General features: G+C 45.4%; 1 protein-coding gene across 3 annotated transcripts in view; it reads left to right on the plus strand.

Moving 5' to 3' along the window:
* The window catches only part of LOC109866961 (voltage-dependent calcium channel subunit alpha-2/delta-1), a 134,003-nt gene that overhangs the window by 7,048 nt on the left and 100,470 nt on the right, over positions 1–26,485 (plus strand). For all 3 annotated transcript variants that reach the window (XM_031802066.1, XM_031802067.1, XM_031802068.1), the window contains exons 2-3: positions 13,529–13,610; positions 19,799–19,915. In XM_031802066.1, the coding sequence (XP_031657926.1) occupies positions 13,529–13,610; positions 19,799–19,915 (199 nt within the window). The remainder of the gene's footprint in view (positions 1–13,528; positions 13,611–19,798; positions 19,916–26,485) is intronic.

The following is a 26,485-nucleotide window of genomic DNA, read 5'->3' on the forward strand; positions in this document are numbered from 1 at the left end:
TACGGGCAGGTAGTCTAGTGGTTACAGGCAGGTAGTATTGTTGTTACACACAGGTATCCTAGCAGTTACAGGCAGGTAGTCTAGCAGTTACACACAGGTATCCTAGCGGTTACAGGCAGGTATCCTAGCAGTTACAGGCAGGTAGTCTAGCAGTTACAGGGAGGTAGTCTAGTGGTTACTGGCAGGTAGCCTAGCGGTAGCCTAGCGGTTACAGGCAGGTAGTCTAGTGGTTACAGGCAGGTAGCCAAGCCGTAGCCTAGCGGTTACAGGCAGGTAGACTACACACAGGTAGTCTAGCGGTTACAGGCAGGTAGTCTAGTTGTTACACACAGGTATCCTAGCAGTTACAGGCAGGTAGTCTAGCGGTTACACACAGGTATCCTAGCAGTTACAGGCAGGTAGCCTAACGGTTACAGGCAGATAGTCTAGCGGTTACAGGCAGGTAGTCTAGCGGTTACACACAGGTAGCCTAACGGTTACTATCTAGAAGAAAAATAAACACACCTATTTAGGCGAGGTGCTGGCTAGCGGAGTAGAAAACTGGAAAATTAAAGAGAGCCGCACACTCTAGGAGCTCTGATGCAAAAACGGTATTCTAGCGGTTACAGGCAGGTAGCCTAGCGGTTACAGGCAGGTAGTCTAGCGGTTACAGGCAGGTAGTCTAGCGGTTACAGGCAGGTAGTCTAGCGGTTACAGGCAGGTATCCTAGTGGTTACAGGCATGTATCCTAGCGGTTACAGGCAGCTATCCTAGTGGTTACAGGCAGGTATCCTAGCGGTTACAGGCAGGTAGCCTAGCGGTTACAGGCAGGTATCCTAGTGGTTACAGGCAGGTATCCTAGCGGTTACAGGCAGGTATCCTATTGGTTACAGGCAGGTAGTCTAGTGGTTACACATATGTATCCTAGTGGTTACAGGCAGGTATCCTAGCGGTTACAGGCAGGTATCCTAGCGGTTACAGGCAGGTAGCCTAGCAGTTACAGGCAGGTATCCTAACGGTTACAGGCAGGTAGCCTAACGGTTACAGGCAGGTAGTCTAGCGGTTACACACAGGTATCCTAGCGGTTACAGACAGGTATCCTAGCGGTTACACACAGGTATCCTAGCGGTTACAGGCAGGTAGCCTAGCAGTTACAGGCAGGTAGTCTAGCGGTTACAGGCAGGTAGCCTAACAGTTACAGGCAAGTAGTCTAGCGGTTACAGGAAGGTAGTCTAGCGGTTACATGCAGGTAGTCTAGCAGTTACATGCAGGTAACCTAACGGTTACAGGCAGATAGTCTAGCGGTTACAGGCAGGTAGTCTAGCGGTTACACATAGGTATCCTAGTGGTTACAGGCAGGTATCCTAGCGGTTACAGGCAGGTAGCCTAGCGGTTACAGGCAGGTAGTCTAGCGGTTACAGGCAGGTAGCCTAGTGGTTACACATAGGTATCCTAGTGGTTACAGGCAGGTAGTCTAGTGGTTACACATAGGTATCCTAGTGGTTACAGGCAGGTATCCTAGCAGTTACAGGCAGGTATCCTAGTGGTTACAGGCAGGTATCCTAGCGGTTACAGGCAGGTAGCCTAGCGGTTACAGGCAGGTAGTCTAGCGGTTACAGGCAGGTAGCCTAGTGGTTACAGGCAGGTAGTCTAGTGGTTACACATAGGTATCCTAGTGGTTACAGGCAGGTATCCTAGCGGTTACAGGCAGGTAGCCTAGCGGTTACAGGCAGGTAGCCTAGCGGTTACAGGCAGGTAGTCTAGCGGTTACAGGCAGGTAGTCTAGTGGTTACACATAGGTATCCTAGTGGTTACAGGCAGGTAGTCTAGTGGTTACACATATGTATCCTAGTGGTTACAGGCAGGTATCCTAGCGGTTACAGGCAGGTATCCTAGTGGTTACAGGCAGGTATCCTAGCGGTTACAGGCAGGTAGCCTAGCGGTTACAGGCAGGTATCCTAGTGGTTACAGGCAGGTTTCCTAGCGGTTACAGGCAGGTATCCCAGCGGTTACAGGCAGGCAGCCTAGCGGTTATAGGCAGGTAGCCTAGTGGTCACAGGCAGGTAGCCTAGCGGTTACAGGCAGGTAGCCTAGCGGTTATAGGCAGGTAGTCTAGCGGTTACAGGCAGGTAGTCTAGCGGTTACAGGCGGGTAGCCTGACGGTTATAGGCAGGTAGTCTAGCGGTTACAGGCAGGTAGCCTAACGGTTACAGGCAGGTAGTCTAACGGTTACAGTCAGGTAGTCTAGTAGTTACAGGCAGGTAGCCTAGCGGTTACAGGCAGGTAGCCTAGCTGTTACATGCAGGTAGCCTAACGGTTACATGCAGGTAGTCTAGCGGTTACAGGCAGGTAGCCTAACGGTTACAGGCAGATAGTCTAGCGGTTACAGGCAGGTAGCCTAGCGGTTACAGGCAGGTAGCCTAGCGGTTACAGGCAGGTAGCCTAGCGGTTATAGGCAGGTAGTCTAGCGGTTACAGGCAGGTAGTCTAGCGGTTACAGGCGGGTAGCCTAACGGTTACAGGCAGGTAGTCTAACGGTTACAGTCAGGTAGCCTAGCGGTTACAGGCAGGTATCCTAGCGGTTACAGGCAGGTAGCCTAGCGGTTACAGGCAGGTATCCTAGTGGTTACAGGCAGGTATCCTAGCGGTTACAGGCAGGTATCCTAGTGGTTACAGTCAGGTAGTCTAGTGGTTACACATAGGTATCCTAGTGGTTACAGGCAGGTATTCTAGCGGTTACAGGCAGCTATCCTAGTAGTTACAGGCAGGTATCCTAACGGTTACAGGCAGGTAGCCTAGCGGTTACAGGCAGGTATCCTAGTGGTTACAGGAAGGTAGCCTAACGGTTACAGGCAGGTAGTCTAACGGTTACAGGCAGGTAGCCTAGCGGTTACAGGCAGGTAGTCTAGCGGTTACAGGCAGGTAGTCTAACGGTTACAGGCAGGTAGTCTAGCGGTTACAGGCAGGTAGCCTAACGGTTACCGGCAGGTAGTCTAGCGGTTAAACATAGGTATCCTAGTGGTTACAGGCATGTATCCTAGCGGTTAAGAGAGTTGGGCCAGTAATCGAAAGGTTGGTGTTTGAATCCCAGAGCTGACTAGGTGAAAAATCTGTCCGTGCCCTTGAGCAAGGCACTTAACGCTATTTGCTCCTGGGTCGCTGTCAATAATATCTGATCCCTGGCTTTGACATCACTCTCTCAGGGTGTCTCAAGGGGAGTGGGATACGCAACAAAATAAACTTTCCAATTCACATGTGTATAATACAGAATTTTACATGTGTGAAATAGGACACATTTAAGCACCCACCTACTTATTATTTTTACTATTATTATTATCTGTGGCAGGTTGGGTAAATGCCAGTCCCAAACATTAAACTGCAATCTTTTTCTACCTTTGTCTTTCGATCTGGTGACTAAATTGGTATAGTTGCGTACAGAGGTTGGGATTTGTAGATTGTTGTCTCTTCTGTCTTGCAGAACTGCTTGTTTTTCCATGGTCATTTGTAAGCAGGAATCTATCGAATCACACAATCCCCACTGTATTGAAGACATTTCAGTTCTTTAAAAGTATTGTCCTGTGAGTTGATGCCTGTGTTGTCAGACTGTGTCTGTCTCTATAATGATGTGTAATTAGTCCATAGTTCAACACAGCATTCCGCTGACACACTCAGTATGGATACACTCATTACCCCCCTCCCCCACTCTCTCTCTCTCTCTCTCTCTCTGTCTCTCTATCGCTGTGTGTGAGGAACAATTTAGGGCAGTATCTGACCCAGTTGCTGTGTGTGTGTATTGGTAATTATTCTGTTACAGTAGTTATATCTCTATGACCAGAGCAGAGCACCCCTGCCAACTCAGACAAACTGCACTGTCTATACATTAATGGAGCAGAGCTGGGTCTGGATTGGTCAGTTTGACAGATATGCACTGTACATGTAGGGTTGATTTGGAGATGGTCAACAATACAAATAGAACAATTCATGCATACAGAACTTACACAGTCGTACTTTTAATGTTTCTGGAAATGTTGAGGCCAAATGAAAGCTGAGAGGTAAAAACCTTACCACTACTTAGTAGCTCCTCTCTCTCAATTCAATTCAATTCAAGGGGCTTTATTGGCATGAGAAACATATGTTTACATTGCCAAAGCAAGTGAAGTGGATAAACAAAAGTGAAATAAACAATAAAAGTGAACAGTAAATATTACACTCACACGAGTTCCAAAATAATAGAGACATTTCAAAGTCATTTTATGTATATATACAGTGTTGTAACGATGTGCAAATAGTTAAAGTACAAAAGGGAAAATAAATCAACATAAATATGGGTTGTATTTACAATGGTGTTTGTTCTTCACTGGTTGCCCTTTTCTTGTTGCAGCAGGTAACAAATATTGCTGCTGTGATGCACACTGTGGTATTTCACCCAGTAGATATGGGAGTTTATCAAAATTGGATTTGTTTTCAAATTATTTGTGAATCTGTGTAATCTGAGGGAAATATGTGTCTCTAATATGGCCTACGGCGACCTTTCTCAATAGCAAGGCTATGCTCACTGAGTCTGTACATAGTCAAAGCTTTCCTAAATTTTGGGTCAGTCACAGTAGTCAGCTATTCTGACACTGTGTACTTTCTGTTTATAGACAAATTGCATTCTAGTTTGCTCTGTTTTAAAGAAATTATTTCCAAAGTGTCAAGTAATTGTCTTGTTTTCTCATTTTTTGGTTGGTTCTAATTGTGTTGCTGTCCTGGGGCTCTGTGGGGTCTGTTTGTGTTTGTGAACAGAGACCCAGGGCCAGCTTGCTTAGGGGACTCTTCTCCAGGTTAATCTCTCTGTAAGTGATGGCTTTGTTATTGAAGGTTTGGGAATCGCTCCCTTTTAGGTGGTAGTAGAATTTAACATCTATTTACCTGGATTTTGATAATTAGCGGGTATCGGCCTAATTCTGCTCTACTGCATTATTTGGTGTGTTACATTGTAAACAAAGGATTTTTTTGCAGAATTTGCCATTCAGAGTCTGAATTTGGTGTTAGTGTTGTGTTTGTGTTACAGCGTGTACTGGAGGTAGACCTGAGGTTGATCGAGACCCCCAGATGTTCCATCAACGCTTTCCAAAATCTTGACGTGAACTGGGGACCCCGATCCGACGGGGCTGGTTTTCTTTTTGTAATCCGTGATTGACTGTAGACCCTGCCACATACCTCTTGTGTCTGAGCCATTGAATTGCAACTCTACTTTGTCTCTATACTGACGCTTAGCTTGTTTGATTGCCTTGCAGAGGGAATAGCTACACTGTTTGTATTCGGTCAGGTTTCCGGTCACCTTGCCCTGGTTTAAAGCAGTGGTTCGCGCTTTCTGTTTCGCGCGAATGCTGCCATCAATCCATGGTTTCTGGTTTGGGAATGTTTTAATCGTTGCTGTGGGTATGACATCGCCGATGCACTTTCTAATGAACTCGCTCACCGAATCAGCGTATTCGTCAATGTTGTTGTAGTCCCCTGCCTCAGTTGGAAGAGCCTTTCCCCCGCCGCTCTACCTTCAGGTGGATGGTCAAAGACGGCCCGGAAGCGACGGGTGAACTTCTCGACGTGGTCCAACGCCGTGTCTCTTCTCTCCACACGGTGTTTGCCCACTCCAGCGCTCCTCCCGTGAGGCAGGAGACGCAGGCGGCCACTCTCTCCCTTCCCGAGGGAGCTGGGTGCACAGTGGCCAGGCAGAGGTCCAGTTGTAACAAGAATCCCTGGCACTGTGCTGCCATTCCATCATACTCCCTGGGAAGGGAGAGACGCATCCCACTGGAACTTTCTCCTGTCTCTCCCAGCGGTCCATGGTCTGGACAACGCGATCCATCATGGCACCAAGATGATGTAACATGGCCGAATGTTCCTGGACTCTCTCCTGGACTCCTCTAACCTGGGTACCTGCTCCTGCTGACACCATTAGAGGTGTGTAATTCTGTTATGGTGTGTACTGGAGGCGAAGTCAGGTGCAGGAGAGCAGAGTATATAACAGGCGCTCATTTATTTTCCGTTCCAAAACGAGAGCACGACAATAATCGAACGTGCTCAAAACACGGAACATAAATAACATTAAGCACATAAATCAAACACCACACCACATAACATGAAACAATTACACACAAATACATGATGGGAAACAGAGGGTTACATACAAGTAGGCCCTCCTTGGTTGAGGATAGAAGCACAAGGTCATCAGCAAACAGTAGATATTTGACTTCAGATTCTAGTATGTTGAGGCCACGCCCAATTTTTCAGTTTTTGATTTGTTAAAAAAGTTTGAAATATCCAATAAATGTCGTTCCACTTCATGATTGTGTCCCACTTGTTGTTGATTCTTCACAAAAAATACAGTTTTATATCTTTATGTTTGAAGCCTGAAATGGTGCAAAAGGTCGCAAAGTTCAAGGGGGCCGAATACTTTCGCAAGGCACTGTATATATATATATATATATACACTGCTCAAAAAAATAAAGGGAACACTTAAAAAACACAATGTAACTCCAAGTCAATCACACTTCTGTGAAATCAAACTGTCCACTTTGGAAGCAACACTGATTGACAATAAATTCCACATGCTGCAAATGGAAGGTGCAGGTGGAAATTATCGGCAATTAGCAAGACACCCCCAATAAAGGAGGGGTTCTGCAGGTGGTGACCACAGACCACTTCTCAGTTCCTATGCTTCCTGGCTGATGTTTTGGTTACTTTTGAATGCTGGCGGTGCTTTCACTCTAGTGGTAGCATGAGACGGAGTCTACAACCCACACAAGTGGCTCAGGTAGTGCAGGTCATCCAGGATGGAACATCAATGCGAGCTGTGGCAAGAAGGTTTGCTGTGTCTGTCAGCGTAGTATCCAGAGCATGGAGGCACTACCAGGAGACAGGCCAGTACATCAGGAGATGTGGAGGAGACCGTAGGAGGGCAACAACCCAGCAGCAGGACCGCTACCTCCACCTTTGTGCAAGGAGGAGCAGGAGGAGCACTGCCAGAGCCCTGCAAAATGACCTCCAGCAGGCCACAAATGTGCATGTGTCTGCTCAAATGGTCAGAAACAGCCTCCATGAGGGTGGTATGAGGGCCGGACGTCCACAGGTGGGGGTTGTGCTACAGCCCAACACCGTGCAGGACTTTTGGCATTTGCCAGAGAACTTCGCCACTGGCGCCCTGTGCTCTTCACAGATGAAAGCAGGTTCACACTGAGCACGTGACAGATGTGACAGAGTCTAGAGACGCCGTGGAGAACGTTCTGCTGCCTGCAACATCCTCCAGCATGACCGGTTTGGCGGTGGGTCAGTCATGGTGTGGAGTGTCATTTCTTTGGGGGGCCGCACAGCCCTCCATGTGCTCGCCAGAGGTAGCCTGACTGCCATTAGGTACCGAGATGAGATCCTTAGACCCCTTGTGAGACCATATACTTGTGCGGTTGGCCCTGGGTTCCTCCTAATGCAAGACAATGCTAGACCTCATGCGGCTGGAGTGTGTCAGCAGTTCCTGCAAGAGGAAGGCAATGATGCTATGGACTGGCCCGCCCGTTCCCCAGACCTGAATCCAATTGAGCACATCTGGGACATCATGTCTCGCTCCATCCACCAACGCCACGTTGCACCACAGACTGTCCAGGAGTTGGCGGATGCTTTAGTCCAGGTCTGGGAGGAGATCCCTCAGGAGACCATCCGCCACCTCATCAGGAGCATGCCCAGGCATTGTAGGGAGGTCATACAGGCACGTGGAGGCCACACACACTACTGAGCCTCATTTTGACTTGTTTTAAGGACATTACATCAAAGTTGGATCAGCCTGTAGTGTGGTTTTCCACTTAAATTTTGAGTGTGACTCCAAATCCAGACCTCCATGGGTTGATAAATTTGATTTTCATTGATAATTCTTGTGTGATTTTGTTGTCAGCACATTCAGCTATGTAAAGAAAAAAGTATTTAATAGGAATATTTCATTCATTCAGATCTAGGATGTGTTATTTTAGTGTTCCCTTTATTTTTTTGAGCAGTGTATATACAGTATATTGAAGAGGTTGGGGCTCAAGCTGCATCCCTGTCTCACCTCACGGCCCTGTGGAAAGAAATGTGTGTGTTTTTTTGCCAATTTTAACCACATGCTTGTTATTTGTGTACATGGATTTGATGAGGTTGTGTATTTTCACCCCAACACCGCTTCAATCACTTTGTATAGCAGACCCTCATACCAAATTGAGTCAAAAGCTTTTATGAAATCAACAATGCATGAGAAGACTTAGCCTTTGTTTTGGTTTGTTTGTCAATAGGATGTGCAGGTGAATATGTGGCCTGTCGTACAGTAATTTGGTTAAAAGCCAATTTGACATTTGTCAGTACATTGTTTTCACTGAGGAAATGTACAAGTCTGCTGTTATTTATAATGCAGATGATTTTCTCAAGTTTGTTGTTGACGCATATCCCACGATAGTTATTGGGGTCAAATTTGTCTCCACTTTTGTAGATTGGGGTGATCAGTCATTGGTTCGAAATATTGGGGAAGATGCCTGAGTTGAGGATGGTGTTGGAGAGTTTAAGCCAATAGGAATTAGGTGGTCTGTATATTTAGTCATTTCATTTAAGATACCATCAACACCACAGGCCTTTTTTGGTTGGAGAGTTTGTATTTTGTCCTGTAGTTCATTCAATGTAATTGGAGAATCCCGTGGGTTCTGGTAGTCTTTAATAGTTGATTCTAAGATTTGTATTTGATCATGTACTGACATGTTTTTGCTGTTTGTTCTTTGTTATTGAGCCAAAAAGATTGGAAAAGAGGTTTATCCATACATTTTGAATAAATAACACTTTGTGTTGTTGTTAGTTTAGAGTTTTCCAATTTTCTCAGAAGTGATTAGATTCTATGGGTTCTTCAATTACATTGAGCTGATTTCTGACGTGCTGTTCCTTCTTTTTCCGTATTTCTGTATTGTTTTAGTGATTCACCATAGTGAAGCCTGATTTTCTGGGTCTCTATGTTTTTGGTTCGATAGGTTTCTCCATTCCTTTCTTAGGTTTTTGCATTCTTCATCAAACCATCATTTTCTTAGGTTGTCTGCTTGAAATTGTTGGACTTATTAGGGAAGCTCAATCTCTCTCCCCCTCCTCTCTCTCTCTCTCTCACTCCCTCCCACTCTCCTATTGTTGTAATCCTGTGTTGGCCTTTTAATTGGATTACATGCCTCATTTAGGGGAACATAAGAACAGAGCAGCGCTGAGGTAACACACACACACACACATAGTGGATGAGTTTGAATGTGGTCTGAATGGAGATGTGTGCCAAACAGATCATATCATCAAACCATTCACAAATCTGCCATGCTGTGGAGAGACTCTGTGATGGAATGAGGCTGGCAACACTAGTAAGGAATATTTACACAGACATAAACACACTCACACAGACACACACACACACACACAAACACACACACACACACACACACACACACACACACACACACACACACACACACACACACACACACACACACACACACACACAAACTGTCTGCTCAGAGCTCCAGGACTTTAGAGCTTAGGCACTATAGAGAGGAAAAGAAAGGCAGATTAGGTGTCTGAAACTTGGTATACTTGTGACTTGGCAATGAAACTCATCCAAGATGAGTCCACTGAGACATTTAGGGACACGATTCTTCCTTCTACCTCACCTCCTCTTACCCCATCTTCACCTCTTTCACTCCCCCAGTCTTCTCTCTCTTACTTCCTTCATCCACACACACATTCCAGAGCTGGCATCCTTAACCCCCCAGCCCTTCTCTGTGTCTTCCCCTCTCCCTGGTCACAATCCTCTGCACACATTCAAGTAACCAGCTTTACACTCATTACTCTCAGGGACTGTGTTATGAACACATGACAAACAGATGTGTTTGTGTGTGTACGTGTGTGTCTCTTGCTCTGTGTGTATGTGTTTGTTTGTGTGTGTATGTGTTTATCTCTTGCTCTGTGTGTATGTGTTTGTGTGAGTTTGTGTGTGCGTATTCGCGCGTGTGTTTGTGTGTATGTGTGTGTGATGTCTCTCTCCTGGCCGTCAGGGAGGCTCATGGCAGGGTCTGTGAGTGACAATGAATGACAATAAGAGTGTCTGCACCCCGCTCCAACCCCTAGCCTTCTGCACGCAAGATTAATAGTCCTGTTTCCCTCTTTCTCTCTCTCACACCGTCTCTCTCTCTTTCTCTGTCTCTCTTTTACTGTGTGTTTTGTGTGTGGATGTGTGTGTATTGCTAAGCTCGTAGGAAGCAGTGTGCGGATATATTTCTAAATCAAATCAAATCAAATTTATTTATATAGCCCTTCGTACATCAGCTGATATCTCAAAGTGCTGTACAGAAACCCAGCCTAAAACCCCAAACAGCAAGCAATGCAGGTGTAGAAGCACGGTGGCTAGGAAAAACTCCCTAGAAAGGCCAAAACCTAGGAAGAAACCTAGAGAGGAACCAGGCTATGTGGGGTGGCCAGTCCTCTTCTGGCTGTGCCGGGTGGAGATTATAACAGAACATGGCCAAGATGTTCAAATGTTCATAAATGACCAGCATGGTCGAATAATAATAAGGCAGAACAGTTGAAACTGGAGCAGCAGCACAGTCAGGTGGAAGTTGAAACTGGAGCAGCAGCATGGCCAGGTGGACTGGGGACAGCAAGGAGTCATCATGTCAGGTAGTCCTGGGGCATGGTCCTAGGGCTCAGGTCAGTTGAAACTGGAACAGCAGCATGGCCAGGTGGACTGGGGACAGCAAGGAGTCATCATGTCAGGTAGTCCTGGGGCATGGTCCTAGGGCTCAGGTCCTCCGAGAGAGAGAAAGAAAGAGAGAAGGAGAAAATTAGAGAACGCACACTTAGATTCACACAGGACACCGAATAGGACAGGAGAAGTAATCCAGATATAACAAACTGACCCCAGCCCCCCGACACATAAACTACTGCAGCATAAATATTGGAGGCTGAGACAGGAGGGGTCAGGAGACACTGTGGCCCCATCCGAGGACACCCCCGGACAGGGCCAAACAGGAAGGATAGAACCCCACCCACTTTGCCAAAGCACAGCCCCCACACCACTAGAGGGATATCTTCAACCACCAACTTACCATCCTGAGACAAGGCTGAGTATAGCCCACAAAGATCTCCGCCACGGCACAACCCAAGGGGGGGGCGCCAACCCAGACAGGATGACCACAACAGTGAATCAACCCACTCAGGTGACGCACCCCCTCCAGGGACGGCATGAGAGAGCCCCAGCAAGCCAGTGACTCAGCCCCTGTAATAGGGTTAGAGGCAGAGAATCCCAGTGGAAAGAGGGGAACCGGCCAGGCAGAGACAGCAAGGGCGGTTCGTTGCTCCAGAGCCTTTCCGTTCACCTTCCCACTCCTGGGCCAGACTACACTCAATCATATGATCCACTGAAGAGATGAGTCTTCAGTAAAGACTTAAAGGTTGAGACCGAGTTTGCGTCTCTGACATGGGTAGGCAGACCGTTCCATAAAAATGGAGCTCTATAGGAGAAAGCCCTGCCTCCAGCTGTTTGCTTAGAAATTCTAGGGACAATTAGGAGGCCTGCGTCTTGTGACCGTAGCGTACGTGTAGGTATGTACGGCAGGACCAAATCTGAGAGATAGGTAGGAGCAAGCCCATGTAATGCTTTGTAGGTTAGCATTAAAACCTTGAAATCAGCCCTTGCTTTGACAGGAAGCCAGTGTAGAGAGGCTAGCACTGGAGTAATATGATCAAATTTTTTGGTTCTAGTCAGGATTCTAGCAGCCGTATTTAGCACTAACTGAAGTTTATTTAGTGCTTTATCCGGGTAGCCAGATTTCTAGACCTATCCAAAGCATTTCATACTATTGTCCATCCCCTACTCATTAGTGGTTGTCTGAAATGGACTTGAACCAGGTGTAGTGTTTTGGGAACTATCTGTCAGACATGACACAGTGTGTGCTTTCTGATGGTGTCAAGTTACCTTGATATTAATAAACGTGTCAGGCAGGGGTCGATTTTGGGACCCATCGTCTTTACTATATATATAAATAATATTGGCCTATTTGAAAGAAACTCTATCATTCAGCTGTATGCAGATGACACTGTTATCTACGCTATTACCACTACGGCTGACCAGGCTATAATGGAGCTGCAATCTGATTTTGTTGCCTTGCACAAAGTCCACAAAGTGCACAAAGTTTGCTTCTTTTATAGAAATAGATCATGTCTCTCACAAAACAGCAGGAAGCAGATTGTACAGTCAACTTTGTGTTCATCGGAAAGCAGCAGCCATGACTCTTAAAAACCTTTGGATGCCATCTACCGTAGCCCCCTTCGCTTTATCACAGGTGACAGTTATCACAGGTATCAACAGGTTGGCTGGATCACTGTATTAGCCTCTGTTGGGTTAACAGCTCTACTACACACGCTGCCTACCTACCTCACTGTTACAATGTTCAACTATGAGACACCAAACCCGGATGGTTAACTCTTGAGGTTCCACTAGTACCGATCTAGGTAAATCCACCTTTAGTTTTAGTGCCCCCATTTTTGGAATAGCCTACAAACTCCCCTACATATTTACTCTCTGGTGACTCTAGGGCAGTTTATGAATTTAATGAAAATTGCAACTGTTTTGATTGAATTATTGTATTTGTGGGGTTTGAAGCTCTAGTGTTGATTCTGTAATTAATTGATTATTTTATTTGTATCGATCATTTAGAATTTCCTCTATTGCTGTCTTCATGGTGTCAGGAGATATACCAGCAATGTGATCCAGAGAGTGAGGGAGGGAGGGAGGGAGGGAGGGAGGGAGGGAGGGAGGGGGACAGAGGGAGAGTGAGATGTCAATAGTGATATTATCAAGAGGCCAGTCAGTGAACTTTTGGCTCTGCAGCTCTTTGATATGGAGAGGAGCCATTTGGTCGCAGTTCACTCTGACACCGTCACACACACACTCACTCCGACACACACACAGGTAGAGTTCTGTAGAGTGCCTGTCCACACACATCACTGTCTCTCACTGGTCTGACCCACCTTTAGACAGCTACCTGATTGGATGACCTTGTTTCTGACCCCTGAGAAAGTAATATAATTGGCTGACTTTGTGTTTGAACCCAGTGATACATATTTGATTGGTTGACATTAGGTGTGAACCTAGTAATAAGTATTTGATTGGTTGACTTTTTCCTTAACCCCTGAGAGAATGATCTGATTAGCTCTGGCAGTGTTGACGGCTCTGCCAGTGATCTCATCGAATGACATTGTATTAGTGATTTTTGCTCATTTGATTGGACAGGTGATGCCATGTTCCATTCTTGTGAAAGCCGTCTGATGTGGTTATATCAGGTTTGAAACCATCTGAGGTTATCTGATTGGCATTGATGTTGGCTGAGGATAGGCAGCTACAAGTAGCATAAACGCTGGCTAATTTAGGTGAAGAGGGAGGTATTTAATTGAACTACTGGTATGGGATGTTTGGTGTCTGTTTTTGTGGTCTGACTGGTTGTTTGTGCGTCTCTCTTGTCCTATAGAATAAAGGAATGGGTGGATCAGATGCAGATAGAGCTGGTGACCCTGGCAGACATGGCCAGCGCCGGGAAGAACCTCACACAGGTACAAAACACACACACAGGGGTGACCTAACATTTCATAACATTTTACAGTGCATAGTAGTCACTGCATAACATCAAACATGAACCTCTACTATCAAGGGACTAATCTTTTTCAGACTGTTACATACAGTATATGTAACCAGTTTACATCATCTCTCTCTCTCTCTCTCTCTCTCTCTCTCTCTCTCTCTCGGTCGCTCTGTTTCTCTGTCTCTCTCGCTCTCTGTCTCTCTCTTTCTCTCTCTCTGTCTCTCGGTCGCTCTGTTTCTCTCTCTCTCTCTCTCTCTGTCTCTCGGTCGCTCTGTTTCTCTGTCTCTCTCGCTCTCTGTCTCTCTCTGTCTCTCGGTCACTCTGTTTCTCTGTCTCTCTCTCTCTCTGTCTCTCTCTCTCTCTGTCTCTATGTCTCTCTCTCTCTCTCTCTCTCTCTGTCTCTCTCTCTCTGTCTCTCTCTCTCTGTCGCTCTCTCTCTGTCTCTCTCTGTCTCTATGTCTCTCTCTCTCCGTCTCTCTCTCTCTCTGTCTCTCTCTCTCTCTGTCTCTCTCTCTCTGTTTCTCTCTCTCTCAATTCAATTAAATTCAATGGGCTTTATTGGCATGGGAAACATATGTTAACATTGCAAAAGCAAGTGAGGTAGATAATATACAAAAGTACAATAAAAATTAACATTAAACATTATACAGAAGGTTCAAAATAATACAAATGAACATTAAACATTACACAGAAGGTTCAAAAGAATAAAGACATTACAAATGTCAAATTATACATATATACTGTATATATCTGTGTGTCCCAAGATGGCGTAGCAGTAAGTCGTGTCCCTGTATATATTGTTTCTTTTTTGTTTTTTACATATTTTTCTCCGCATATCTCTTTAAAAACATTTTGCTTAACCTAAGCTTCCAAATACTCTCCTGCAACCCGCCTCACCCAATGTAGCTATTTTTCCTAAAGTATTTATATTTACTTCGGAACCCCTCAACTGAAGCTAGCCAGCTAACCACCAGCTATGCTAGCGGTCTTCAGCTAACCGGTCATCAGCTAACCTGTAGTTCGGAAAGCTCTCGCCAGTTCGAACAACGCGACTCTAACCAGAGCATAACGGACCTATTTATTTTTCATCCCCGGATTCCCACCGCAAACGGAACATCTTTCAGCTGGATTTTTCAGCTGGATCTTCACAACTAGCTATCTAGCTAAACCGCAACCCCGGATGATTACTCCTGGCTAGCGTTTCCACCCACTTAGCTTGAAGCTAGCCCGGCCTGCGCACCTGTGCTACCACCGTAGCATACTCCTGAGCTACAATACCCGGGCCCACGACCGGTCTATCGATGTCACCGCATCGCGCAAGAGGAATAAACAGACTCACCCCATCGCGACGTCCCCCAAAGGCTAACTCTCTAGCCCTCGCTATCTCCCTGCTTGCTAATTCGGCCTGCTAACTGCTAGCTTGTCCAGCTCCGGTCCGCTAACTGCTACCTTGTCTAGCCCGGGCCTACAAACTGTTAGCTTGTTAGCACAGGCCTGCTAACCGCCTGAATCGCCGCGTCCCAAACGCTCACCGGACCCATATTTACTTTCTATCTCTTTTGACTTTTAATTTGTTTATACCTTCCGGAAACCTGCCTCACCCAATGTGATACGGAATCGCTATTATTTTTTTATTTTTAGAACACACTCAAGAACCTCCAGAAGCTAACCATCTAACTAGCTACAAGCTATTTTGTCATTGTTAGTTTTTTTTCGCCAGTCCAGCTTCCCTCCCCCATCCACCGCTGCCCCCTGGACACTGATCTCTTGGCTACATAGCTGATGCACGCTGGACTGTCCATTAATCACGGTACTCCATTCTGCTTGTTTGTTTTATCTGTTGGCCCCGTTGCCTAGTCTACGCCATTTTACCTGCTGTTGTTGTGCTAGCTGATTAGCTGTTGTCTCACCTACTGTTTTAGCTAGCTTTCCCAATTCAACACCTGTGATTACTGTATGCCTCGCTGTATGTCTCTCTCAAATGTCAATATGCCTTGTATACTGTTGTTCAGGTTAGTTATCATTGTTTTAGTTCACAATGGAGCCCCTAGTTCCACTCTTCATACCCCTGATAACTCCTTTGTCCCACCTCCCACACATGCGGTGACCTCACCCATTACTACCAGCATGTCCAGAGATACAACCTCTCTCATCATCACCCAGTGCCTGGGCTTACCTCCGCTGTACCCGCACCCCACCATACCCCTGTCTGCGCATTATGCCCTGAATATATTCTACCATGCCCAGAAACCTGCTCCTCTTATTCTCTGTCCCCAACGCTCTAGGCGACCAGTTTTGATAGCCTTTAGCCGCACCCTCATACTACTCCTTCTCTGTTCCGCGGGTGATGTGGAGGTAAACCCAGGCCCTGCATGTCCCCAGGCACCCTCATTTGTTGATTTCTGTGATCGAAAAAGCCTTGGTTTCATGCATGTCAACATCAGAAGCCTCCTCCCTAAGTTTGTTTTACCCACTGCTTTAGCACACTCTGCTAACCCTGATGTCCTTGCTGTGTCTGAATCCTGGCTCAGGAAGGCCACCAAAAATTCTGAGATTTCCATACCCAACTATAACATCTTCCATCAAGATAGAACTGCCAAAGGGGGAGGAGTTGCAGTCTACTGTAGAGATAGCCTGCAAAGTAATGTCATACTTTCCAGGTCCATACCCAAACAGTTCGAACTACTAATTTTGAAAATTACTCTCTCCAGAAATAAGTCTCTCACGGTTGCCGCCTGCTACCGACCCCCCTCAGCTCCCAGCTGTGCCCTGGACACCATTTGTGAATTGATCGCCCCCCATCTAGCTTCAGAGTTAGTTCTGTTAGGTGACCTAAACTGGGATATGCTTAACACCCCGCCAGTCCTACAATCTAAGCTAGATGCCCTCAATCTCACACAAATCATCAAGGAACCCACCAGGTACAACCCTAACTCTGTAAACAAGGGTACCCTCATAGACGTCATCCTGACCAACTGGCCCTCCAAATACACCTCCGCTGTCTTCAACCAGGATCTCAGCGATCACTGCCTCATTGCCTGTATCTGCTACGGAGACGCAGTCAAACGACCACCCCTCATCACTGTCAAACGCTCCCTAAAACACTTCTGTGAGCAGGCCTTTCTAATCGACCTGGCCCGGGTATCCTGGAAGGACATTGACCTCATCCCGTCAGTTGAGGATGCCTGGTCATTCTTTAAAAGTAACTTCCTCACCATTTTAGATAAGCATGCTCCGTTAAAAAAATGCAGAACTAAGAACAGATACAGCCCTTGGTTCACCCCAGACCTGACTGCCCTCGACCAGCACAAAAACATCCTGTGGCGGACTGCATTAGCATCGAATAGTCCCCGTGATATGCAACTGTTCAGGGAAGTCCGGAACCAATACACGCAGTCAGTCAGGAAAGCTAAGGCCAGCTTCTTCAGGCAGAAGTTTGCATCCTGTAACTCCAACTCCAAAAAGTTCTGGGATGCTGTGAAGTCCATGGAGAACAAGAACACCTCCTCCCAGCTGCCCACTGCACTGAGGCTAGGTAACACGGTCACCACTGATAAATCCATGATTATCGAAAACTTCAATAAGCATTTCTCAACGGCTGGCCATGCCTTCCGCCTGGCTACTTCAACCTCGGCCAACAGCTCCGCCCCCCCCTGCAGCTCCTCGCCCAAGCCTCTCCAGGTTCTCCTTCACCCAAATCCAGATAGCAGATGTTCTGAAAGAGCTGCAAAACCTGGACCTGTACAAATCAGCTTGGCTTGACAATCTGGACCCTCTATTTCTGAAACTATCTGCCACCATTGTCGCAACCCCTATTACCAGCCTGTTCAACCTCTCTTTCATATCGTCTGAGATCCCCAAGGATTGTAAAGCTGCCGCAGTCATCCCCCTCTTCAAAGGGGGAGACACCCTGGACCCAAACTGTTACAGACCTATATCCATCCTGCCCTGCCTATCTAAGGTCTTCGAAAGCCAAGTCAACAAACAGGTCACTGACCATCTCGAATCCCACCGTACCTTCTCCGCTGTGCAATCTGGTTTCCGAGCCGGTCATGGGTGCACCTCAGCCACACTCAAGCTACTAAACGATATCATAACCGCCATCGATAAAAGACAGTACTGTGCAGCCATCTTCATCGACCTTGCCAAGGCTTTCGACTCTGTCAATCACCATATTCTTATCGGCAGACTCAGGACCCTCGGTTTTTCGGATGACTGCCTTGCCTGGTTCACCAATTACTTTGCAGACAGAGTTCAGTGTGTCAAATCGGAGGGCATGCTGTCCGGTCCTCTGGCAGTCTCTATGGGGGTGCCACAGGGTTCAATTCTCGGGCCGACTCTTTTCTCTGTGTATATCAATGATGTTGCTCTTGCTGCGGGCGATTCCCTGATCCACCTCTACGCAGACGACACCATTCTATATACTTTCGGCCCGTCTTTGGACACTGTGCTATCTAACCTCCAAACAAGCTTCAATGCCATACAACACTCCTTCCGTGGCCTCCAACTGCTCTTAAACGCTAGTAAAACCAAATGCATGCTTTTCAACCGGTCGCTGCCTGCACCCGCATGCCCGACTAGCATCACCACCCTGGATGGTTCCGACCTAGAATATGTGGACGTCTATAAGTACCTAGGTGTCTGGCTAGACTGCAAACTCTCCTTCCAGACTCATATCAAACATCTCCAATCGAAAATCAAATCAAGAGTCGGCTTTCTATTCCGCAACAAAGCCTCCTTCACTCACGCCGCCAAGCTTACCCTAGTAAAACTGACTATCCTACCGATCCTCGACTTCGGCGATGTCATCTACAAAATGGCTTCCAACACTCTACTCAGCTAACTGGATGCAGTCTATCACAGTGCCATCCGTTTTGTCACTAAAGCACCTTATACCACCCACCACTGCGACTTGTATGCTCTAGTCGGCTGGCCCTCGCTACATATTCGTCGCCAGACCCACTGGCTCCAGGTCATCTACAAGTCCATGCTAGGTAAAGCTCCGCCTTATCTCAGCTCACTGGTCACGATGGCAACACCCATCCGTAGCACGCGCTCCAGCAGGTGTATCTCACTGATCATCCCTAAAGCCAACACCTCATTTGGCCGCCTTTCGTTCCAGTACTCTGCTGCCTGTGACTGGAACGAATTGCAAAAATCGCTGAAGTTGGAGACTTTTATCTCCCTCACCAACTTCAAACATCAGCTATCTGAGCAGCTAACCGATCGCTGCAGCTGTACATAGTCTATTGGTAAATAGCCCACCCTTTTTCACCTACCTCATCCCCATACTGTTTTTATTTATTTACTTTTCTGCTCTTTTGCACACCAATATCTCTACCTGTACATGACCATCTGATCATTCATCACTCCAGTGTTAATCTGCAAAATTGTAAATTGTAATTATTTGCCTACCTCCTCATGCCTTTTGCACACATTGTATATAGACTCCCCCTTTGTTTTCTACTGTGTTATTGACTTGTTAATTGTTTACTCCATGTGTAACTCTTTGTTGTCTGCTCACACTGCTATGCTTTATCTTGGCCAGGTCGCAGTTGCAAATGAGAACTTGTTCTCAACTAGCCTACCTGGTTAAATAAAGGTGAAATAAAAAAAATAAAAAAATAAAAATATAGTGTTGTAACGATGTACAAATGATTAAAGTACAAAAGGGAAAATAAATAACCATAAATACAGGTGGTATTTGTATTTGTTTGCCCTTTTCTTGTGGCAACAGGTAACAAATATTGCTGCTGTGATGCACACTGGTATTTCACCCAGTAGATATGTGAGTTTATCAAAACCGGGTTTGTTTTCGAATTCATTGTGGATCTGTGTAATCTGAGGGAAATATCTGTCTCTAATATGTTCATACATTGGGTATGAGGTTAGGAAGTGCAGCTCAGTTTCCACCTCATGTCCACCTAATGTCAACCTAATGTCCACCTAATTCCACCTAATGTCTCTCTCTTTCTCTGTCTGTCTCTCTTTTTCTTTCTGCCTGTCTCTCGGTTGCTCTGTTTCTCTGTCTCTCTCTGTCTCTCGATCTCTCTCTCTCTCTCTTTCTGTCTCTCGGTCTCTCTGTTTCTCTGTCTCTCTCTGTCTCTCTCGGTCTCTCTGTCTCTCTCTCTCTCTGTTTGTCTGTCTGTCCGTCTGTAGATCTTCCTGGACAACCAGAACCTGTACACAGTAGAGTCGAATGATGCTGAGGAACTAGTGGCTAGGGCAGCCAGGAATATAGAACAGCTGCTACTGAAGAGGGCTGCAGCTCTGGAGGTAAGACACAGGGTTTCTATGCTCCTCAAGTACACCCAACATCAAGGGCCTGATGACTCGTTGAGCTGTTGAATCATGTGAGATTGAGCCTTGATGATGCCACTGCTACTATATTGCACCACAATGGAGTGGAGAGGGGTTGAAATGAATGCCACGTTGAATGACACATTGACTCTTGGGTGTACCCAACATAGGTCATCTTGTAATCACATTGATGTCAGTCTTATGGGGGGCTGTATGTACTGTATGTTAGGTTCCACTTGTAAAAAGCTGAGGTGAGGTGTGACAATTTAGGCCAGGACCAGGGAATGGTTAGAAGACCATGTCACTGTGAGGGGCAGGTTGTCAACAGAGAGGAGTGATAGTCTGTATGGCTGCATAGACATGCTAGTATGAGGGGCAGGTTGTCAACAGAGAGGAGTGATAGTCTGTATGGCTGCATAGACATGCTAGTATGAGGGGCAGGTTGTCAACAGAGAGGAGTGATAGTCTGTATGGCTGCATGGACATGCTAGTATGAGGGACATGTTGTCAACAGAGAGGAGTGATAGTCTGTATGGCTGCATGGACATGCTAGTATGAGGGACATGTTGTCAACAGAGAGGAGTGATAGTCTGTATGGCTGTATGGACATGCTAGTATGAGGGACAGGTTGTCAACAGAGAGGAGTGATAGTCTGTATGGCTGTATGGACATGCTAGTATGAGGGACAGGTTGTCAACAGAGAGGAGTGATAGTCTGTATGGCTGTATGGACATGCTAGTATGAGGGACAGGTTGTCAACAGAGAGGAGTGATAGTCTGTATGGCTGTATGGACATGCTAGCATGAGGGGCTGAGTTGGGAAGTTAGAAAGAGGAAAAGAACACAGCTACTCAGATCTCTGCTCACTACAGTTTATTATAATGAGAGGTTTGACCCTGGGGAGATTATATCTGTGTGTGTGTGTGTGTGTGTGTGTGTGTGTGTGTGTGTGTGTGTGTGTGTGTGTGTGTGTGTGTGTGTGTGTGTGTGTGTTCCTTTGAACAGAAGTGGGGTCAGAGACACAGTTCTCTCATCTTCTGCTGTATAGAGTATGCATATGGTTTGTGTTCCAAAGCCATCTTATATGTCATAGATACATTGTACTGCTGTGCTAGCTGCAGTGTTTCTCAACCTCTGACCCCTGATCCCTGGTCCAGCATTTATCCCTGGGATGTTGTTGACCTGTCCCTTATTGACCTGTCCCCAGCTCACAATTGTTTAGTCAGTTATCAATTGGCAGTTCTGATCTACATGGTCCAGTAATAAGGAAAACAGCCTGTAGCTTGCATCTCTCTGTGGTACATGAAAGGTCTTACTTCCCTAGTAGAAGTCAGAGACACTTTGATACGTACATGTATGATATGGTAACCAGTGGTGCCTTTATAAGGAAAGTGGAGATGTCTTCACAAGGCTTTGAACTCTCAATGTTTTCTATGGAAGACCATGTTTACGGTTCATCATAAACACATTTTATAATCTAGCAGTTGACATTAAACAGCCTCTCTGCTCTGAATGGAAAATAAACAAACTGGTCCAGTTCGTCTTATCACTGGTACTGCCAGCTAACATATCAACTCAATTTGACAACTCTGCTGGTGTGTATAAAGTCATTGTATGATGACCACTAAGTGTCCTTCCCTCTGTAGTCGACACCTTCTATTCACTCTACCAGCCATCTCCATATCACTCTCTCTCTTCTCTCTCTCTCTTCTCTCTCCTCTCTCTCTCTCTCTCCTCTCTCTCTCTCTCTCTCTCTCTCTCTCTCTCTCTCCTTCTCCTTCTTCTTCTTCTTCTTCTTCTTCTTCTCTTCTTCTTCTTCTTCTTCTTCTTCTTCTTCCTTCTTCTTCTTCTTTCTTCTTCTCTCTCTTCTTCTTCTTCTTCTCTCTCCTCTTCGGTTCTTCTTCTCTTCTCTTCTTCTTCTTCTCTCTCTCTTCTGCTTCCTCTTCTCTCCTCTTCTTTCTTGCTTTCTCGCTCTCCTCCCGTCTTCTCTTCTTCTCTCTCTCTTCTTCTTCTTCTCTCTCTCTTCTTCTTCTCTTTCTTCTTCTCTCTCTTCTTCTCTCTCTTCTTCTTCTTCTCGTTCCTTCTCTCGCGTCTTCTCTCTCTTTCTGCTTCTCCTTCTCTCCTCAAATCAATTCCAAATTCAAGGGGCTTTTTGTGGCATGGGAAACAGTGTGGTGAAACATTGGCCAAAGCAAGTGAGGTAGATAATATATAAAGTGAAATAAACAATAAAAATTAACAGTAAACAATTACACATACAGAAGTTTCAAAACAATAAAGGCATTACAAATGTCATATTATATATATACAGTGTTTTAACAATGTACAAATGGTTAAAGGACACAAGATAAAATAAATAAGCATAAATATGGGTTGTATTTACAATGGTGTTTGTTCTTCACTGGTTGCCCTTTTCTTGTGGCAACAGGTCACAAATCTTGCTGCTGTGATGGCACACTGTGGAATTTCACCCAGTAGATATGGGAGTTTATCAAAATTGGATTTGTTTTCAAATTCTTTGTGGATCTGTGTAATCTAGGGGAAATATGTCTCTCTAATATGGTCATACATTGGGCAGGAGGTTAGGAAGTGCAGCTCAGTTTCCACCTCATTTTGTGGGCAGTGAGCACATAGCCTGTCTTCTCTTGAGAGCCATGTCTGCCTACGGCGGCCTTTCTCAATAGCAAGGCTATGCTCACTGTACATAGTCAAAGCTTTCCTTAATTTTGGGTCAGTCACAGTGGTCAGTATTCTGCCGCTGTGTACTCTCTGTGTAGGGCCAAATAGCATTCTAGTTTGCTCTGTTTTTTTGTTAATTCTTTCCAATGTGTCAAGTAATTGTCTTGTTTTCTCATGATTTGGTTGGGTCTAATTGTGCTGCTGTCCTGGGGCTCTGTAGGGTGTGTTTGTGTTTGTGAATAGAGCCCCAGGACCAGCTTGCCTAGGGGACTCTTCTCCAGGTTCATCTCTCTGTAGGTGATGCTTTGTTGTGGAAGGTTGGGAATCACTTCTTTTAGGTGGTTATAGAATTTAACGGCTCTTTCTGGATTTTGATAATTAGTGGGTATCGGCCTAATTTCTGCTCTGCATGCATATTGTGTTCTATGTTGTACACGGAGGGATATTTTGCAGAGAATTCTGCGTGCAGAGTCTCAATTGGTGTTTGTCCCATTTTGTGTGAAGTCTTGGTTGGTGAGCAGACCCCAGACCTCACAACCATAAAGGGCAATGGGCTCTATGACTGATTCAAGTATTTTTAGCCAAATCCTAATTGGTATGTTGAAATTTATGTTCCTTTTGATGGCATAGAATGCCCTTCTTGCCTTGTCTCTCAGATTGTTCACAGCTTTGTGGAAGTTACCTGTGGCGCTGATGTTTTAGGCCAAGGTATGTATAGTTTTTGTGTGTGGTCTAGGGCAAAAGTGTCTAGATGGAATTTGTATTTGTGGTCCTGGTGACTGGACCTTTTTTGGAACACCATTATTTTGGTCTTACTGAGATTTACTGTCAGGGCCCAGGTCTGACAGAATCTGTGCATAAGATCTAGGTGTGCTGTAGGCCCTCCTNCAGAGAGGAGTGATAGTCTGTATGGCTGCATAGACATGCTTAGTATGAGGGGCAGGTTGTCAACAGAGAGGAGTGATAGTCTGTATGGCTGCATAGACATGCTAGTATGAGGGGCAGGTTGTCAACAGAGAGGAGTGATAGTCTGTATGGCTGCATGGACATGCTAGTATGAGGGACATGTTGTCAACAGAGAGGAGTGATAGTCTGTATGGCTGCATGGACATGCTAGTATGAGGGACATGTTGTCAACAGAGAGGAGTGATAGTCTGTATGGCTGTATGGACATGCTAGTATGAGGGACAGGTTGTCAACAGAGAGGAGTGATAGTCTGTATGGCTGTATGGACATGCTAGTATGAGGGACAGGTTGTCAACAGAGAGGAGTGATAGTCTGTATGGCTGTATGGACATGCTAGTATGAGGGGACAGGTTGTCAACAGAGAGGAGTGATAGTCTGTATGGCTGTATGGACATGCTAGCATGAGGGGCTGAGTTGGGAAGTTAGAAAGAGGAAAAGAACACAGCTACTCAGATCTCTGCTCACTACAGTTTATTATAATGAGAGGTTTGACCCTGGGGAGATTATATCTGTGTGTGTGTGTGTGTGTGTGTGTGTGTGTGTGTGTGTGTGTGTGTGTGTGTGTGTGTGTGTGTGTGTGTGTGTGTGTGTTCCTTTGAACAGAAGTGGGTCAGAGACACAGTTCTCTCATCTTCTGCTGTATAGAGTATGCATATGGTTTGTGTTCCAAAGCCATCTTATATGTCATAGATACATTGTACTGCTGTGCTAGCTGCAGTGTTTCTCAACCTCTGACCCCTGATCCCTGGTCCAGCATTTATCCCTGGGATGTTGTTGACCTGTCCCTTATTGACCTGTCCCCAGCTCACAATTGTTTAGTCAGTTATCAATTGGCAGTTCTTGATCTACATGGTCCAGTAATAAGGAAAACAGCCTGTAGCTTGCATCTCTCTGTGGTACATGAAAGGTCTTACTTCCCTAGTAGAAGTCAGAGACACTTTGATACGTACATGTATGATATGGTAACCAGTGGTGCCTTTATAAGGAAAGTGGAGATGTCTTCACAAGGCTTTGAACTCTCAATGTTTTCTATGGAAGACCATGTTTACGGTTCATCATAAACACATTTTATAATCTAGCAGTTGACATTAAACAGCCTCTCTGCTCTGAATGGAAAATAAACAAACTGGTCCAGTTCGTCTTATCACTGGTACTGCCAGCTAACATATCAACTCAATTTGACAACTCTGCTGGTGTGTATAAAGTCATTGTATGATGACCACTAAGTGTCCTTCCCTCTGTAGTCGACACCTTCTATTCACTCTACCAGCCATCTCCATATCACTCTCTCTCTTCTCTCTCTCTTCTCTCTCTCTCTCTCTCTCTCTCTCTCTCTTCTCTCTCTCTCTCTCTCTCTCTCTCTCTCCTTCTTCTTCTTCTTCTTCTTCTTCTTCTTCTTCTTCTTCTTCTTCTTCTTCTTCTTCTTCTTCTTCTTCTTCTTCTTCTTCTTCTCTCTCTCTTCTTCTTCTTCTCTCTCTCTTCTTCTTCTTCTCTCTCTTTCTTCTTCTTCTCTCTCTCTTCTTCTTCTTCTCTCTCTCTTCTTCTTCTTCTCTCTCTCTTCTTCTTCTTCTCTCTCTCTCTTCTTCTCTTCTCTCTCTCTTCTTCTTCTTCTTCTTCTTCTCTCTCTTTCTTCTTCTTCTTCTTCTCCTTCTCTCTCTCTCTCTCTCTCTCTCTTCTCTCTCAAATCAATTCAATTCAAGGGGCTTTATTGGCATGGGAAACATGTGTTAACATTGCCAAAGCAAGTGAGGTAGATAATATATAAAGTGAAATAAACAATAAAAATTAACAGTAAACATTACACATACAGAAGTTTCAAAACAATAAAGGCATTACAAATGTCATATTATATATATATACAGTGTTTTAACAATGTACAAATGGTTAAAGGACACAAGATAAAATAAATAAGCATAAATATGGGTTGTATTTACAATGGTGTTTGTTCTTCACTGGTTGCCCTTTTCTTGTGGCAACAGGTCACAAATCTTGCTGCTGTGATGGCACACTGTGGAATTTCACCCAGTAGATATGGGAGTTTATCAAAATTGGATTTGTTTTCAAATTCTTTGTGGATCTGTGTAATCTAGGGGAAATATGTCTCTCTAATATGGTCATACATTGGGCAGGAGGTTAGGAAGTGCAGCTCAGTTTCCACCTCATTTTGTGGGCAGTGAGCACATAGCCTGTCTTCTCTTGAGAGCCATGTCTGCCTACGGCGGCCTTTCTCAATAGCAAGGCTATGCTCACTGTACATAGTCAAAGCTTTCCTTAATTTTGGGTCAGTCACAGTGGTCAGGTATTCTGCCGCTGTGTACTCTCTGTGTAGGGCCAAATAGCATTCTAGTTTGCTCTGTTTTTTTGTTAATTCTTTCCAATGTGTCAAGTAATTGTCTTGTTTTCTCATGATTTGGTTGGGTCTAATTGTGCTGCTGTCCTGGGGCTCTGTAGGGTGTGTTTGTGTTTGTGAATAGAGCCCCAGGACCAGCTTGCCTAGGGGACTCTTCTCCAGGTTCATCTCTCTGTAGGTGATGGCTTTGTTGTGGAAGGTTTGGGAATCACTTCCTTTTAGGTGGTTATAGAATTTAACGGCTCTTTTCTGGATTTTGATAATTAGTGGGTATCGGCCTAATTCTGCTCTGCATGCATTATTTGGTGTTCTATGTTGTACACGGAGGATATTTTTGCAGAATTCTGCGTGCAGAGTCTCAATTTGGTGTTTGTCCCATTTTGTGAAGTCTTGGTTGGTGAGCAGACCCCAGACCTCACAACCATAAAGGGCAATGGGCTCTATGACTGATTCAAGTATTTTTAGCCAAATCCTAATTGGTATGTTGAAATTTATGTTCCTTTTGATGGCATAGAATGCCCTTCTTGCCTTGTCTCTCAGATTGTTCACAGC

This window comes from Oncorhynchus kisutch, linkage group LG22 (genome assembly GCF_002021735.2).
Source record: "Oncorhynchus kisutch isolate 150728-3 linkage group LG22, Okis_V2, whole genome shotgun sequence".
Taxonomy (NCBI): Eukaryota; Metazoa; Chordata; class Actinopteri; order Salmoniformes; family Salmonidae; genus Oncorhynchus; species Oncorhynchus kisutch.